The following is a 19,655-nucleotide window of genomic DNA, read 5'->3' as shown; positions in this document are numbered from 1 at the left end:
TATTCAATTAGAAACACTCAATCTGATCATCTGCGTAGTTGAAACAAGTTTTACAAGTCAAACATGGTTCCAAAATAATTAATTGACTCTATGTAATTATCGTTGACTTTCTTCTAGTAAGTGACGTAGATTGATTCGGCGTCGAAAGAGTTTTACCGCTTAGAGAATTTCGAGCGTGACGAAGATAAATTTGCGTGTCCATGAGTGAATTATGATTAAATGCATCATTCCCGTATTATCGGCAATATTTCGAGAGTTACATGTATAAGATGACATAAAATGACTTTACGAAGTAATGCCGTATACGCTTTACACAGAACTTTGATGAAACGAGGAAGATAGGAAAATTCTCGTCTGACAGAAGAGAGGCAATTGCTCATAGACGTGACTATTATTCTAGGATTATATTTCTGTGTAACAGCATCGTCTTCCACGCTGAAATTACTCGAGAAGTTAATCATTCGGCTTAAAACATTACTGTTAATTTAATGCAAATCTTTTTACTATAAATTTTAAACATCTAAATATAATATTATATATAATGTATAATTATAAATAAATAAAAATAGTGTCAATTGGATTCATTCCTTCTCTTTCTGTTTTAAATCATTAAAAACATACGCTGAGTAATACTTAATAATACTTCTAATATAAATAACATATACATATAGCCGAAAATATTTTTAACGGTACAATTAGGCACCTGATGTCTTTAATAAAGAACATCGCTATTCTTTTTTCTGAAAGAAGGAATGATTCGCTCGCGTAAAAACTCAAAGGCTGCGGTAGTCACGTGCTGTGGGGTAGAGTCGGAAAATTGAAGTTACTGAGCGGAGAGCGCCTCGAGAGATTAACGATCGGATTACTTCGAGATGGATTAGTTGCAATAAAGCTTACCGGTAGATATAGAGAAATGTGTCATTTTGAGAAGTTTTACTCGGCGAGTTTACGGCGGGTACAAACAGAAGGGAGCTTGGAGAGTTAATTAGCAACGTCATGAAGAATGGCGAATCGCCAAATCTCATTGATATTAAGCAATTTTCGAGCAGCCAAGTGCCTTCGCGTAAGCGGCTTATTTCAAACAGACGAGAATTTATATCCCAGGAATTTTTCTAATGAACGACAACGAAGCGAGATAATAAATTCGAGCACGGTCAATTATGATGCTACTTTACTTCTTGCGTATTTTTGTAAAAGCGTTAGTTTCCAGCGGCAGCGAAGCGCTTAAATCGGTGCTTGGATCTACAAATGCATCGGCGGAAGAGGAAGAGCATTTAATCGCTACTACGTCTGCCGTGTAGTTACTAATTGCTGCGAATTTCATCGCTTCTAGAGAGAACGAAAAATGAGCACGAAAATTTCGCCGACTGAAAACGACGTGCCGAATAATAGTGGCAATTATAAGTATTTTCCACGCGTTCCTTGCGCGTCTCGTTGATCGAGAACTACTTTGTCTTTTGCATTATTCACACGATCGGCAAATGTTCTCTACCTTCTCTTAAAGAGTATGTCAATAAAATTAAAAAGATACGTAATATTTCTATATATAGATAGAGAACAGATAGATCTTCGCATATGAATTTAGCGATATGAACGTTAATTGCTAACTATTTAATTATTATTAATCCTAACCTTGAAATTATTTTTTATCACATTATATTGGTCACGTAAGTGTACATTTGATTATTTTAGACGCAAAGTCGACGTTTAATCTACGAGAACGTTTCCGCTGAAGGTACCTTCTCGTGCCGCGAGCGTGGTTTTGGCCGCGGCAATTATTCGAATTTAATTAAAACTCGCGTTCGAAGTGAGCTACGCTGTGGTGAAGTCATTAATTAAATTTAGGGGAGAATCGCGCGGTATCTTACCGTTGTATATGTATGTAGATATGTACGACAGAGAGATCGTTATTGCAAGTTTGCGAACTCGGTTATAACTTTCAATGAATTCAGTTTCTTTTAGCCGCGCCGGAATTTTCTTTTCGGATGCGTCCGTGTTACCAGCCCCATTCCAGTTTCTGGTATGGACGCGGTTCCCCAGGGAACTCTGCTGATAATTCAAGCATATAACGTAATCCTGAAATAAAATTCTGTACTTACGCCATCGTCCGCAAAATGGCGGATAATTAATGAACGTACTGTGAAATTTGCTATTGCTCGGCTATTAAAAGTCGCGAGATAAAATATCTCTTTGTAGGAGAATAAAATTTGCGAACAGGCCCTCTTTGATCAGTTTTAATTCCTTTCAGAGCATTTTTTGCTGCAATAGATTATTAGTTACATAAAAATTAGTTATATAAAAGTGAAAGTAATAGCATTATGCGGTGAATCAATGATGAAATTATTTTCGATTTTCATCAAAAGTTCGTACTTCAAATAAGTTTTTCATTTCTTATTATCAGTTGTAATAGAAATACATCTCTTTGTATTTACATCTCCTTTGAAATGGATGTGCATTTCGAAATTATACATGTATCGGTACATTGCGGCATTTGTGAGAAAATCTTATCAGCACAATTACTTAGGTAATATCTAGCATTAATAATTCATGGCAACTCTAACATTGTAAAGTCCCGGATATGAGATAAAAAACTTTAGCGTTTAAAGAAGATATTTATTCAAATTGTTGCAGGAGCGATCTTTACCGAGGATCAAAAGGATAGCCCGTCGGAGTTAGCGTTCAAGTACGCCATTTACAAGATCAACAAGGATAAGGCTCTGTTGGCGAACACGACACTGGTTTACGACATCCAATATGTGCCTAAAGACGACTCCTTTCGCACATCCAAGAAAGGTAAGGAAATAATTAATGCAAACTTATTGAATAAGACACCTATAAAACAAGAAGAATATCTTAAAAGAATTAAGTCTGGATGAATGACTATATTGATACATCTTCAGATTCTTCCTCATTATGAATGTCACTTTCCTGCAAATCAAGTGGGACGAGAATATCGATACAATGTCGATACAACACGAATCCGTTATTTAATGCAGATTATCTCGAATTGAATGTAACAAGTAGTTTTAAAAGATGACGAGAGCAGGCATCATTTATAATATACATTTTGAGATTTTCACAATAGCGTTATCACTTAGTAACTTTTATTCTTTGAGATCTCAGAATGTTCCGAATCAGAAAACATTTTCATCATTGAAAATTATTGAAAAAGAATTGATAGTAATGGTTATACATATAAAACGACACATATTACTTTATTACAGCATTAAATTGTTGTTTATAACTCGCTTTCACAAGATGTATTATATTATAACATGAAGTTTAAAAGCAATGACAAATTAAGCAATCAATTTAATATAGGTAATAATTACAGCGTTATTTATTTTTCAAGCTAATCGCTTCTCGCGTATATTCGCAGTGTTTTTGTTATTTTTTATTTTACTATTATTTTATATTACGAGTAACCATGAGCATTAATCTAATAATACTACAAACTACATTGTTCTTTTTTTGCGCAATCAGAAATGTAGATACGCTGCATAATTTTATCGATTTACCAACCAAACGCATGCATATGGAATATTCATATTCAGATAATTTGGATATCTCGTGAACGTATCAAACTGGTACGCAACGAATGGTCAACTTTAAAATTTTCTATCCAACTTTAATATCAGACACGTTTGCCAATCGCAATTCGATTTAATTCCTCGTGTGTTGTCTCTCGTTAGCAGGAAACGCGATCTGAGATACTCGGTGCATGGGAATATAGTTGATATTCCGTCATGACTCGGTTGGAAATTTCCGTTTTAGAAAAAGTATACTTTTTTTAAAAAAAGATACAACTATCCTACATTGTTCACTGATCGAGCTGCAAATTAAATAAACATACATTATTTCAAATGAAAGATTCGATCGGCACTTACGAAACGAAAACATTTTGCTATTAATTAAAAGTTCTATTAAAAATGTTGATGAATTGTGATTAATGTTATCAAAAATGTATACACTGAAATAAGAACACTGAAACTGCTTTACAGTAAAAGTTTCCAGATTGCACTTTTATAAAATATTTACGCATTCGTTAACAAATTAATATTCCATGCTGTTTACAATCAACGTACTACAATAACATGCTAAATTAATTACTATATTATAAAGTGAAAACATAAGCGGGATGCTGGTAGTACCAATGGTTATTAATATGATCATAGTAAGTTGTTTGTTCATATCTCATCAGTAATCTCGACAGTAACCAAATATACGAATACTTTGCAGCGCAAAATATGATCGCAAAATCTCATTTCTCACGTAGCATTAAATTACGTAATACGAGGTACAGTTAAATACGTCTGTAGTTAATGTAATTTGTGCACTAAAAAAATAGAATTAATTTTCTCTGCACAAACCTGACGGTCGGGAACTGCTACTGCATGATGTGAAAACTAAACAAATATAATATCAAAACTAAATAAATAAAAGGAACCGTTTAAAAGTTAAAAAGGAAACGTTTAAATGTAAGTACGTAATTAATTAATTTGATCCCCATTTTGATACGTTCGAAGGAGTGGCGTGACGTGTATCTCCTATCAGTGGAGCGCCTTTGACACGCGAGCTTAAAAGTTGGCAGGAAGCCTAGCGAAAGCAATTCAGTTAGCGCGGTCGGCTATAGCGTGAATTACAATGCGAGGACGCACGCGACAGGGTGTAGCTGCAGATTTATGTAAAATAACACGAAACCGGATCGACTACGAAAGCCGAAACCATAACAATGTCTCTCGCACGATCGCGGGCGCGAAAGATAAATTTCGCTCAACGAGCTCGACCGGTTATGAATTCGCCACGGAGCCATGTCTCTTCGGAATGTGTTTTCTTACAAAATTCTACATCGTCCTGGAGATTCCAAATGTTTGGATTGGGTTTGGGTGACGCCAATGGTTCTCATGCTGCACTTCACAAACTTATAACAAGAAGCGCTACTTTACCGTACGGAACAGATAAATATAGCCGCGCAATTTAATGTTAACGCTAGATCTCCCAAGATCATCCAGGACAATGCATACAATCAACGTGAATCGGTGAAGTGAGACCTTATTTGTGCAGAAGATATCCTTTTGGACTGAAAAGCTCGAGAACCGCTGGTTTGTATACTCGTGATATAATGCAGAGATTACAACCGAGCATTAAATTATATAACTAACGAGAGCATAAAATTTTCTTCCTGAAGCATAGCGGTTCTTAACACATTAATGCAACAAGAGAAAAGAGGCCACGACGATGAACCCGTGTTTACGCCGCAACTTCCAAGTTCACTAAAACCGCTCTGAGAATTTCACGGTTTCCCCTTATAGGATAGCGTGATGAATTTACGACAATGAGTATTCAAGATAAGATATGAAAATATGTAATGGTAAAATGTATAAAAAATGTATACGCTATAAAAGTTTGTTAAGGGAATCGTTCATAGTTAAGCGGTGTATCATTTATCGATTCTTTATATGATAAAAGTGCTGCCTTTGACAGAAACCGTATATCCCTTTGCCTGACAATTTACTGATAGCAATAATATCTATCCGATTGGCGAGAGTCGTCAGTTCTGATAAACGTATAAAGCATTAACAACAGATAGTGAGTATCGGTGTTTTTCTCACGAAACTTCTGGGCAAGACGCTGGGGAATCGCGCGGCCATTTAGGTCTCACCCTCTTAGATCTCCCCCTAAGAGAGAAAGATAGAGAAACATTTGGCCATAAATACGCCTATGGAATCCCATTGTGCGTAACGCGGACCCACGCATTTTTTCCTTCACGACGCGCTTAAAAGGATATGAGCCGCGGCTGAAAAGATTACTTCCCGTTTCTATCTCTTTCTCTCGTACTCTTTCTCTTTCTTCATTCGAAGCGTTCTCGCCATTCTACGCGTCTCTTCTCTCGCGGCCGAGACCGAACCGTGTCGAACGAGGGTGCAACTTTTTCAACTTTCCTTTCGCGCACTGACTCACTGTGCGATAAATCTCCCCGTCTGGGGGAGAGGAGATGTAGGTGGCTGCCTGTATACATTTTCCCACCCCCGCGGGAAACCCTCGACTGAACGCGCACGAGTTTAATGTTGCGTGCGTGTGCGCGCGAATTCGCGCACTCACGCGGTGCCTAATATGCCGTAATGCACATTCCGCTTAAAAGTAATCGTAGTCGATGCTCCCGCGCCGCTGCGTTTGCTATCTTCCCGGCCTAATGTGTCCATAGCCTGGATTTCCTGGCGTGGAAATTCTCAAATGGATTGAAACTTCTCGGGTCTTGATGCTGCATGACGCGGAATTGGATGACCTGTAGCCCAAAATGAAAAAGTCACAAAAAGATCACGAAAAATACATTTTGTATTGTCCAGCGTACCATTTTGCAACAGCCTTTCCATCTCATCTGTACTGCCAATTTCACTTTTAGAATCTATGATATTATTAGAATATTAGACGTTATTGTCTGGATCTAGAAAAAATTAGAATTTTATTAAATTCTATGGGAATATTATAATCTATGATAAAGTAGAATGTACACACACGTATTTTCATATCGTCTTACATTGAAGATAAGAAACTTTCTTTCTGATTTAACATATAGAAAAGTCGCATTCTCTTCCTCTTCTTATGAGAGCTTTCAGATAACCGACACGCACGCGTCTCCTGTAAAGTTTATTCCTTAGAAAATTGTTACTCATACGAGAAATTTTTTATTTTCCGCACTGTTATGTCGGTTCTCCGGTACGAGCGGGGAACGAGAAACAAAGCCTCAGTAGGAAATTGAATTCGCTGCGAAACGCTCGACTCGAGAAAATCCTCTATGAATTTCTGAGTGCATCTAGTAAGGATTAAGGACGCTCTGCGACATGTTACCGACGTAAGAATGAAGCGTGTGGGAGTTAATCGATCGTTAAGACAGTTGCGATAAAATTGTAATGTTGGTATTACGTCTTACGAAGAAAAACGAAAAGCAATTGTTTATTTTCTTAGATGCGATAAACCCAACTTAGCCACAGTTATATCTTGTTGCTACTACTCCATCGTTCATATGGCTGTCTATAATATTTCGCTTCAACGGAGTTTTAATTGAAAAATCGATTATCAAGGTAATTACTGTTGAAAAGTGTGAAAAAGAATAACACTCGATAGAAATCAATTTGTTCTTATTTAATTTTAAGTAATTAAAAGCATAAGTTGCCGCGTTATCAAAAGTGATTAATAACAAGAAGGTTTCGCGAGCGCAAGTTCGCACTTTCCGCTTTGTCGAGAAGAGTTTTCTTCTGACATTAGAACCGCGCACACACGGTACAAATTCTGTTTCAAGTTGGATCACGTAGGGAAAGATAAGAAGCTCATTCTGGCGCGAAGGCAGAAGCGTCTTTATTAATTTCTCATCGTGCCAAATACATGCGAAAGTGTTACAAGAACGGCGATGACAAATTCTGCACGAATTTCAAGTTTGCGTCGTGGGTACAATTTCGCACGGATCATCGCGAAAGTAGAAAACAAAGGGAGATAGAAATCGGAAGAGACCTAAACCGGGGAAATTGATTGGATAACTTTAAGGAGCGACGGTCCGGGCTACCGAGGCGGAACACTTTAATGGAAGGTCCCGCTTACGAGGACTGCGACCAGGCACGGCGTGCAGCTAACCAAATGACGAAGCAATTATTTTGCCGGATTTTATTTTTCAGCCTTTTCGGAGAAACTCCGGTTACACATTGCGCTCGTAATCTCGATAGACAATCCCACTCGGTCCATCCTTCAGCCACCCTTCAGCTAACGACTTCGCGACGGCCTTTTAAAGAGATTTACAGGTCGTCACTGTCAGTCAGCTTAATTCGCCGGAAACTCGGACTGCCACCTCCATGTGTGTGAAAGTTTCACGAGCATATGAGTGCAAAGTTGCATAACTTTTAACGACAAACTAACGAGATAGAACGCTTACTGGATCGTTCCTCATTCCGCGTTACGGCGACAATCGTCGAGTGCTCTATATCGTAATTACATGGCGCTTGCGTTAATTACATTCTGTGTCCTGAAAAGCCGATCAACGCGGTGAGAATTAGTAAAATCAAATTAAACTCTCTGCACCAAAGGGCTTGGTAAAGATATATACAATTTGCACAAATTAAATTCGTGAATCAGGGATTGGATTAAGATACTAACAAGGTAAAAGAATACGATTGTTTTTTTGTTCTGTGTCAATTAAGTATGCGATAATGTTAGAATAAATGCTGAAGTAATCAAATAAAATAATCAAATCTCTTTATTATTTTTAACGAACATTTATATCTTTTATTTCGAATATAACCGATCGAATAAAAGAGAGAAACGTGCTTTGTGTTCCGTTACCCTCAAATGGAGCTAATCGTTCAAAGTGATTATTGATTTAACGAAGCGTTTGGAGCAATTAACCGGCAGATTTCAAGACCGCCAGAGGCGCATAGCATCGCCGCCTTAATTGCGATAATTCGTGAAATTACAGGATCTGATCGCGCCGTGAATTATATTGAATAAAAGTCACGATGAACCTTCGTAGCGCGGTTCTTTGTGCGGGAATTGTCATACTCATTACCGTAAAACGGATAAGCGACGGTTCGTTAAACGAAGCTGCGATATTGTAACGAGGTAACGATTCTTATTTACTCTCATCGGGCGAAGCGTTCGACTTAATCAACGGTGGAGAGCGTCGTGACGAGAAATTTCGCTATTCGACAACGAAACGTGCGTTCAATGAAATGCACGTGTTGTGCTATTTGGCGATGTATCTGTCGACACGTTTTTACAAATCATCCTGGCAATTTAATCAGAATATCGCGCGGATAAGCGTTTTTCCGCGGCGTTTTTGAGTTAAGCGAGTGCTCACAGTGGATAATAACGTTTGTTACCGAGATGAGTTTGAATGCTTCCATGCTAAAGCTCGGCGAACTGAATCACGCATTTTGAAATTTATGATATTTACATCGAATAAAGCGTATATAGAACGGCAATTAGTAGAAAATTATTGTAAAAGTATCTCTCAGAATAATGATTTTACAGGATATGATTTTATAAAGCCTTTTTGCATGAAAGAAGGATCAAACATATTTAAACTGACAACGAGACCATTTTATTGCGAGCAAAGAAAGCGATGTTATCTAACTTGTTATTTACTTCTGTCATCACAAAAAATATTTCGTTATGAGCTACGTGCAAATTTTTAAGCAATCATAGTAATAAATTATAACAGTTATATATATAATGCAAACTGTTATATTATTATCAAAGATAGTATTATAAATTAGTATATTTTTGTAGATATTTAAAAATGCACAAGTCCGAGACGAAGTTAATTTTTTATAAAGGTGAACGTTGATATGCGACGAAATATGCATGAAATTTAGGGGAGCCGCGAGCTATGATCTGCAAAGAAAACAAAACAAAACGCTTGTGAATAATTCAAGATATAGTGATAGAAACCAGTCTACGAATCCTTGAAAGTAGCACTATAGCAAAATCGAACTTATCCGTTCTCGTTCAACCCGCCTTTACAAGCGTGCCAGGAATAATTTGCAACGCGAGGAAAAATAGTGATGTGATCCAAAGGGCTTACCCGTCTTAAAGACAATGGAGAAAAATATTGAAACGCGTTAAAGAAATGTATCAATTCTCAATATATTGATATTCTATTCACCGTAGAATCCATAGAACGGAAGCTCGTAAATCGTATCGTACTATTTTTCTTCGACAAAATTCGATATCAAACGAGAAATATAAGTATAATATCGTACTCATATATACCAAACACATTATTTGAGTTTTTATTGTTCTGATACATGTTCAGCTACGTGAATCCATCAATTTATATTAATTTACTTTTACCGTGATATTCATATTTTGATTTACTAATGGATGAACGAATAATGGTATTATTTTATATTTGTTGATTTCATCAATGCATTAATTGCGGTAACGTGGAAACTATTTTTGTTATATTTTTTCGATTGCGTATTGAAATTTAAATCGCAATTTATACGCATGGATTGAAAAATTTATAGATGATCGGAAAATATTGGAAATAAATAGTTAGAAAAATGAAGTCTTTAAACAGCAATCTATTATGCAAAATAATGGAAGAAAAGTGGCAAGAACATCGCGCAAAAGTGTCTGTCGTCGATTTACCGCAGATTTTGCTGATACAGGTCTTCCAAGTGCGCTTCATCTAAAAATATGAAATCGACGTGTCAGAGTCAGTCGTTCCAATCTCCGTTTTAGCACGCCCCTGTGCCCTCATTGACATCTTCTGTGCTCATCTCATGTGGTTCCCATACCGTATTCGTCTATTTATTTTTATAGTATGCCAACGAAAATGATTTTGAAAAAGATTCTACATTCGTTGGCTAATATACAAAATAAAATACGAAGGAGCATAACTAGTATTAAAGCAAACAATAAAAAGGTAAAATTAATAGAAATTCCTAATATATAAACTCGATAAAATCTAATATGAGCGAATTTCGTAAAACTCAAGCAGAATGATTTAATGCAAAAAATACTACGTATATCACTTACAAACATATACAGTACTCTTTCAGTCGTATGCACAAAATTTCTTGAAGCGTTTACTTTTTTGATTGCAGCTTGCAAGCAACTATCCAGATCTGTGCAAGGTATCTTCGGGCCGTCCGACCCACTTTTAGGCGCTCACATACAAAGTATATGCGAAGCACTGGACGTCCCTCATCTCGAAGCGCGGGTCGATTTCGAGCCTACTTTCAAGGAGTTCAGCATTAACCTACATCCAGCTCAAGATCATCTTAACAAAGCGTTCAAGGACCTTATGTCCTTTCTAAACTGGACCAGAGTGGCCATCATCTATGAAGAAGATTATGGTAAGCCGACAGGGAAATAGCGTGTATCGAGAAATAAAAGAACTGCTGCGACTGTTGCAAATCCATACGAGATTGTGTACATATTTATCGACAATCTCTTGACAAAGGATTCAACAATTTCACGTTAACATCCGCATCATTCGAGGCACCTCATTTTCGCTGCAATGACAAGTTCGCGCGTGCACGTCACCTCGCACAGCTATCGATTTCTGCGTTGGCTTGGACATTGCGAGATTAACTCATTACATCTTTCTCGGCGCGCAGTAAGAAGGGCTTAACGAGTTTAACGGTGTGCGATAGACCACGAGCACGAACATGCGGGCAACGTCGACAACACCGGAGAGCCAGCGGATCTCCCAAGCGCGCGGAACACGTTTAGCCGCAAGCGGAGTGCGGCGACGTAACGGCGGCAACGCGGAAATTACACCGTAGATATTTGCGGGAGAGGCGATCCCACACCGGTGACGCGTTCATTACGCGGCCGTTCTCCCCTTTTTTCCTTTTTCTCTCGTTTGCATCGGTGATACGTCTCTATGCAAAATAGAACGTCGGGATCGACCACTACCGAGGAGAAGTGGACGCTGCCGCCGCCACCGCCCGAAAACGTCGGCCTGTCACCCGCACGCGGAAGTAACCGCGCGCGTTTACATGCGACGATGTAAACTCGCGCCCGCGAGATCGCACCCTCAATTCCCGCCCTCGCCTCTTCTCCTTGCTGGTTCAATCCTCCCTCTCGGTCCGATGCTCATGGTGGTTTCCTCTTGGCGTTCATTTCCATTCCGCGACGGGCTGGCACCATCCGCGCGGCGACTCATCGAAAATTCCGAGATGCGCACACAGCGTTGACGTATAATAACACCGCGTCGCAGCCACCGACCATTTCCATTCTTTTCTCGAATCGCATTAGTATATTTTAACTATCGCCATCCGGGGAGGATGTATGAATCCGCCCGCGACTCTTCCCGTGTCCGGAAAGAGGCATTTGCATTTATTTGCCCGTCTCAGCGGGAAGAGCCGGCGGTGTCGGAAGTGCCGTCGCGGTGAACTAGTTAGTTACGGCATATCGATCCGACGTAATCTGGAAACGGGAATTCAAAATACCCCACGCGAGCAATCCGTCTACTTGATGTCTCCGACGCATCATCGTGCGCCCCGTTGCGACTTTTCCAAGGACGCATAGTTGCGGCTTCATGAATTCCGCGGCGTACGTATCTATCATTTTGAAAAATCTGGCTACTTTGTGTTCCCCACTTTAATATTCCGAAAGTCAACGACGGATATCGTGGATCTATCGTGTAACATTTGCGAGACGGGTCCTTCTTCCTTGTAGACCATGCGCGAGGGGAAAAGTAGGAAGTCCTCGACCTTATCTTCCCTAAATTGCCGCCCTTGATTGGACGATGTAACGTGGCGTATAACAGGAGCACGAAGTAGAACGCTGCCGTTAGCGATAAAACGAGAGGAAACGGAAAGAGCGCGTCTTTTTTCTGCGCGGTACCGCTGATGTCTATATCCCGCCATAAATCCACGACGAGGGGACGAGGCAAGGGGTTTCAAAATTCCTCGCCGTAAAAGCGCGGCTCTTCCCGAAAGTGCCTCGACTATGGCCCGCTCGGTGAGACGTGACATCCTCGTGCAGCACCCGCCTAAATATTCATCAGTCGAGTAAATCCGTCTTTCACGAGTTCGTTAAAACTTCAACGTGCGAGGATAGTCATCTCGTTCGAGCGGCATTAAATATTAAATCGTGTCCGCATCAATCGACAATGACGCGTTTCACAATCACGGATGAGTTTGCAAATTTGTGAATGAATATGGTTATTGCTTATAGTGATCTTAATCGAGCCCCGAAAATCGCTGCTACGAGAGTTTAAACGGATCTCTCCGAAACGCTCAGCAGATTCGGAGAGTTACTCTCGTTCGTTGTCATTTTAGTTATTCATAACTGGAGGAACGTCTAGTTTAGCAGTTCGTTAAAACTTTACTGGACGTAAAAAGTTTTGTTTTTCAACGCCATAAAATAATAACGAACAGTTGAAAGCGAGGGTGGGACAATCTCGTGCATGATTTCGTGCGGCAAATATGCGTTGCGTTACACGCGCGATATATGGGACTGTTAAAATCACTTTTGTTCTAAAATAATTACATTTTTGGAGAACATATTTTTTTGACAGTGCATTTTATTCCTTCACCGAAACAAACAATAGCAAGCTGCGTACTTGTTTGGTTTTGCACTCGTTGCTTTCTAATGAAAGGTTCAATGTTACTTCGAAATAAAAACTGCTTTCGATTATATAAGTGTCTCAAATGTTGTAACAATATTATAATATTTACTGGATGAAGTATTCATCAAATTCTGCAAATATGTTCATTGAAATTGAGATGTATTAGCTTTTTGGTAAGCTATTCTTACTAACTTTAATTTAAATCAAATTTTTCAATAATGGTAATAATAATAAGAAGAAAAGCATATATGACGACGAATTGTTCCAATAATAAGATTGGAAATTTTGCAGCAAAATGAGTGTGTTCTCCAAGCTATATTGGTATCTATGATTGCAACTGGATCAAGAAATCTCGCCCGTAAATGTTATCGTTAGAGTGATAGCGAGAAGAAGCAAGACCAGCATACATTTTTCCTGAATTCTTTCTGCTACCTACTCTCCGTATCGTACGAGACCGCTATAAATTCTCAGATATAACACCGCCTAGCTACTGCTATATACAGGGTTAATTTTGTAAATCACACTATACCCCTGCGCCTTTATACTTTCCCTTTCATGCATTTCTCGTTCGGATACGATGCTCCTGCTATTATGTACAGGATATTTGCTGTAATCTTTGACTTTTACTACGGTCTTTTATTATCTGAAATATTTTCCTTCATTTCTCGAGCATCGATTTAATTTAACCAATTGAGAAGTAACAGATTTGTTATTTAATCATATCGCACTTTCTCTCTCTTCTCTTTCTCTCTGGTTTATGTAGTAAAGATTTTATTATTTTCTGTCGCTTGTAATATCGTGTACTACGTATAGCTGCAACCTTACTAAGGAAGTTAAGGAAAAATCGAGACACTGCCTTAATCAAAAGGTCCGTCGTTTAAATTAAGATCCTGTGTTCTAGAGAATCTTGTATACAAGCGCGGCGGGGAAGTATGCAAGTGGCCGTAATTGCACAATTTGTTCCGGAAGTGAAGTTTACCATTTTTCAATTTTACATTTTGCGCAGACCGCCGGTCTGCTCCCCTGCAGGCTATGCTCGTTAACGTGCCGGGAAATTTATCTTCCGCTTCCTTTTCATCGTCCTTTAGCTGTTTATTGATCCTCCTTTTGCCGCTGCTCTATTCGTCACGATCGTTACGAGGGAGTAATTAGCGAGCTCACAAAGTTAGCGGCACCTTTGCGTCCAAGGAAAGTCTCCTTCAGGAAATACGGGAAAGGTGGGATTGCAGTGGAAGTCTCGCAACTGTGTCAGATTTATATTTTGAATGAAAACTAGAAAAGCCGGTCGCTCTTGAGAGCTGATGATGTTTAATCTGCCGAATACAGTCGGTTAACTTCATGTGACATTTCTATTTATCTTTCTCAGAGGATATAAAACGTAAATTATGTAGATTATAAAGTATCAAATCGTCAAAGTCGTTAGTAATAATAACAATAAAAGTGACAAGGTACGTTTTTGCAAATTGTTAAAGTCGAGAAACATATTTGTGGCATTTGGTATAATACATTAATTTATCTGATCATTGTGTCAATAACTCCGGTTCTGCGTTTGTCTCTGGAATTGCGGAACTAGGATAAAGACACAAGAACAACGATTACAGTTAACTGAAGTCTGCGAATCCGAAGAGTCGAGTACAGCAGATCGTAGCCGTATGTAACGAATTCTGCGCACGTGGCGGAAACCTCGGCTCGACAGTGTAAAGTATCTTAAGAAGTAGTCGAAGAACAATCGAATGGAAGTGAATTGTGAAAGTCACAATGTCTGCTTAGCGACGTCCTCGCGAACATCCGTTAAAGCGCCAAACGTAGTTATATAAAGTCCATTACAAACTACCGGTCTTGATAGTTTATAAGTTTGTTGGTTGTGCTCGATTCTGAATTCTTTGTAAATCGAATTAATCTCTCCCTTTCACATCGAGCTTTTATAACAAGCTTATTTTATAGCTCGCCGTAAGGACAACGCAAATTTCTCTCTATTGCATAGAGATATCCTCACGTCAATTCATACATCAAAATATAGTTTCGCAATATTTATTTTCCTATAGATATGTAGCGGATATTGATCAGTTTTAATCTGAAGTGATAACAGGCTCTCTTTTTTTCCAAAAAACTGATAGTTTTGTTTATTACAGTATTTACACCATTGCTTCGCGATACTCTATCCATTCTTTGCTAACGATATTTTGCGCTTACAAAAATGTAACATGTTACTTTTATTATTGTTATAACGGCTAACGATCTAAAAATATTTCGTTTTTCACTTGCAACGTTTTGTTTATCTATCTCGTGAAAATTCTCACACGTTGTTTATAACGTAAAAAGAAATGATGTAAAACTCATTAACATAATCATGAAATGTAAAAAAGTCATCACATAAACCATGAAATTCATAGCTCATTTAAATAATTCGGATCGATTACACCGGGCCACATCAATCACAGCTCGCAGCGCGAAATATATCTCGTTGACATGACGTAATCCTTGACTGCCTCATGGATGGAAAAGATTAAAGGAACTTCCATACGTGCGAGGGGTGACAATGATAAAGTCCGGTGCCATGAAGCCAGTTCGCCACGAAAAAAATTATTTCTTCTCTATGTTTCGCAGGGTTGTTCAAACTGCAAGATCTCGTAAAGTCCCCACCGTCCATGAGAACAGAGATGTACATTCGTCAAGCGGGTCCCAGGTCCTACAGGCAGGTCCTGCGGGAGGTCAGACACAAAGAGATCTTCAAGCTGATTGTTGACACGGATCCGGCGCACATGCAGCAATTCTTTCGAGCGGTGAGTCTTAAACGTTTTGATATCGTGAACTTTCAGCTCTTAAACCGCGCTCTTGTCGCAACGAGTTTGTCTTCCACGTGCCGGAAATCGCCGCGAAATCTCCACATTTGCGCCCGGTTGTACGTTAAACGTACACCCTCTTTCCATCACGTGAAAAACGTTATTTATACTTCGAAACAAACCGGGACAACAAACGGAATGTGAATACCATCCATTTTTTCCACACCGCTTAATCTCTCGCATGATAAACCTGACAAGCTATTTTATCCGAATAGATACCGTTATTTGTTCAATAAAATATGAAGCATGAGATAAAAGGGCAGATCGCACAAACGCGATTACATTGTTGAAATCTACCGTGTTGTTGTTTAAAAAAATTCCATCTTTACTCTTTCCTGTCAGAACGAGTACTAATTAACGGACATCAAATGTGCACCGTTAACGGACACCGCTATGCTACGGCGGTTTTGCAAACTGCGCTTGTTTCAACTCCGGCACTTTTGACACTTTTATTCTATTCGATCCTGCCGTTGCAAGCTCCGCATACTCGTACCTGTTCCATTCTAAACTCAAAAAGGGCCAAGAAACGTAACTAAAGTGAATAGATGTAACGTGTGCAAACGGAAGGTTATTTCAAGCTCGCCTTATAAGAGGGAAAATATCGGGGAACCTCGCCGCTGAGAAATCTCCCCATGAAGCCTCTCTCTTTCGCCAACTGCCGGGCTCTCATTCAAGAGAACCGGAGAAGAAGCGCGCGCGGAAAACTGCCGATCGATGCAGCGAACGCGAGAGCGGCTCAACGATACGAAATGGCAGTTGCAGTGCACTCATGGGTCGTAAATGGTTGTCCCCTGTCCCGTGGGACGCTTAATCTTAATACCCATCCGGAGAGTATCTGTTGAAACGCGATCGAGAACGATGTGCGCACTCACGGGAGATGCAGCTCGCTGCCGATTGCATGTCCGGAACAACTAGAGGAACAAGTTGTTTACCGAACGGCAAAACGAATAAAAGAAATTAAGGGGGTGAGAGCGGAGGGGCCAGACATCCGCACATGGCGGCACATGGGTATACACGGCTCAGAAATAGCTTGCCTGAATCATGCGCCATAGTCGGCGTGCAGAGATTAAAAGGATTCTTGCAATTAGGATTAATGGCGGAAACTGTGTTGCAGTTCTCCCTGCCGGCGCTTTGTTTTGCCTTCTGACGTCGAGTTCTAGCATTTGGTTTGCGAAGAGGATAATGGGAAGAGTGTAGCAACGACCGACAAGTTGGATCCTCCAAAAAGTTGGATCCTCCGTAAAGCTCTTTATGGTACGCGTGGCTAGCGATACAAAGCGAATGTGAGTTCTGAGGATCCTTCGTAATTGGAATTTAGAGCGCCTGTTGGCGAACGGGCAAGATTTTCGAGAATCAGTTGAATAGCAGCTGAATATGGGAGACACAATGTCGCGCAATCGAGGCGCTTAACGATTAACGATGTTTGACGAGGACGTAGTCAACACGTTACCGAAATTAATTAATATTTCTCGCTTTTAAACGGCAGATTAGGTAACTGATAATAAATGATGTGTACATTAAATTCCACGAAAGCTCGAGAACGTTTTGCAACAATTTTAATTCAAGAGCCTTTGTTCGCATTAACGTTTTATCCCGCAATTGGTTTACGCGTGCATAATGCACGCTGCATTATAACAATTGTGAATTATGTATAAACTGTCGCGTTCGTGCGGCACTATACCGCGATGACAGCGGCTCCGCGGAACATTTAGCCATCCATTTGCGGACGGCCGAGGTAAATCAGCAGATCGTGAAATTAAATCGCGCGAATTGTCAGCGGTAACGAAACAAATGTTGAAAATAGCTGATGCAAATTGCTACGTTCTTCTTGCACGCGAAATGATGAAAGCGCCTGATATTTTTCACAATTCGCGACACTTTTGTGAACGTGACTGCGTGTGCGACCGGCGAACGGAAAAATTTGCATAATCGAACGGACAGCCAACATACCGGAAATGTACGCCTCGATTATTCACTATTGAAACGTGCGTTATCGACGCGTTTTTAATATCTGCCGATAATGCCGGCACCGAAACGTTAAATTTTACTTGTTATGAGTACGGGATATCGTGAGTAATCGCTACGTGTTGCAATTTATGTACTTAACTAACACGGAACAATAACGTATAAATAATTCAGTGTCCAGTTTACAACAAGCGGTATGACATAAATATGAGATAACATTACGACCAAATACATTACCTCGGTATAATTTATTCTTGTAATAATTATATGCGGTTCAAACAGTCTTGATGTAAACGCGCACAAAACGTTAAAGATAATTGTACCTTTACTAATTAAGATAAATGTACTGTGATAACGCAAACTGATATATAGCCGACATAATGTACAGAGTAGTCAAAAGAATACCTTTGAGACAATTTTGCGACGTAAAAGGAAAGAGAGCCTTCAAGCCTTAGAGGAATCGGCAAAGGAACAGTTGCGCGTTATGGAGAAGTAATCAGATCCAGGAGACACGCAGAATACATCGCGATCTAAGGACAAGATCGTAAATACGTCGGAAGCAAGAAGGATTAGATTTCGTCCGTTTCCCGCCTTGTTGCTGGTACTCCGGGAAGCAATCTTGCCTCAGACGCGATCGCAGTGAGACCGTTATTTGCATGTTGCGCCCCTCGAGGATCTTCGAGGATAACCCTCGACCGGTCGAGTAATCAAAAAACGTCCATGCCCTCATGCAACGCTTCTCCTATATCCTTTTAACCCCGCGCACCCCTCTCGTCTATCCCGCCTTTCCTTTCCCTCGAAGAGGTTTTTCCGCGGGAAGATCCACGCGGGACCCCTTTTATCCCACTCGCCTCCGTCTCGCGAGGATGCAGCTCGATCGATCTTACCGTATGGCTCACCGTGGCCGCACCGCGCAGGAAATGAAAAGCGACGAATTACGTCGGATCACAAAGGGCGCAATATCAATATCCTTCGCAGCGGAATAACGATGCGCAATGTATAATATTTGTCTTGTATATGTCTATATTGAGAGATGTACGTGGAATAATACAAACGCACGCGTGTATACGTCTGGGATAAAAATCGATAATCGTAAAATCGTATCGTTCACGTATATTGCGTGATCAATTCAAGATAGTGGCAGAACGCGCTAGCAAGAACAATTTTTGATGGTATCGTGGCATGTTGCTCGCGCGCTAATTTTTATAATTAAGAAATTTCATCTTTAAATTGATGTTTTTAATTTTCTCTCCTTCTGTATTACAGATATTGCAACTGCAAATGAACGACTACAGATACCACTACATGTTCACGACGTTTGTAAGTATACCTTCATATTTAGTCTTAATTAAAAACCGAAGAAGAATAAAATCGTTGATACAAAAGTTTCTCTATCAGTATTATATTATCTATCATATTATAATAGGAGAGTGAAGATTAGTTCAGAGTTAGAAATAACGAAGCAAATAGATAGAGACCGAGAGACATATCTCTCCATGCAAAATTCAAATTCATCAAGACGCGTACGTCGGATTAATGGCATCATAATAAATCATTAATGGTATTAATGGTGCACAAATAAATTTGTCTTATCCAATGTTCTTCACGCAACGTCATGTAATATCGTTTAAGAAATAAGAAGGGATGCATCTCTCTCTCTCTCTCTCTCTCTGGCAGATGAGAATCCTAGTAAATGACTCCCCAACGTGCAGTACACTATTCATCATCCTCATAACTGGCATACCTCGTACTCCTGCCGACCTCCTGTTCTT

At 39.7% G+C, this 19,655-nt stretch overlaps 1 protein-coding gene across 6 annotated transcripts in view; it reads left to right on the top strand.

Annotated features, from left to right (window-relative positions):
- LOC105275420 (glutamate receptor ionotropic, kainate 2) overlaps nucleotides 1-19,655 on the top strand; it is a 133,508-nt gene that overhangs the window by 74,847 nt on the left and 39,006 nt on the right. For all 6 annotated transcript variants that reach the window (XM_026968085.1, XM_011332229.2, XM_011332228.2 and 3 more), the window contains exons 3-6: nucleotides 2,632-2,793; nucleotides 10,599-10,850; nucleotides 15,683-15,858; nucleotides 19,150-19,203. In XM_026968085.1, coding sequence (XP_026823886.1) covers nucleotides 2,632-2,793; nucleotides 10,599-10,850; nucleotides 15,683-15,858; nucleotides 19,150-19,203 — 644 coding nt within the window. The remainder of the gene's footprint in view (nucleotides 1-2,631; nucleotides 2,794-10,598; nucleotides 10,851-15,682; nucleotides 15,859-19,149; nucleotides 19,204-19,655) is intronic.

Source organism: Ooceraea biroi, chromosome 3 (assembly GCF_003672135.1).
Source record: "Ooceraea biroi isolate clonal line C1 chromosome 3, Obir_v5.4, whole genome shotgun sequence".
NCBI lineage: Eukaryota > Metazoa > Arthropoda > Insecta > Hymenoptera > Formicidae > Ooceraea > Ooceraea biroi.
This window is presented reverse-complemented; position numbering and strand designations above follow the sequence as displayed.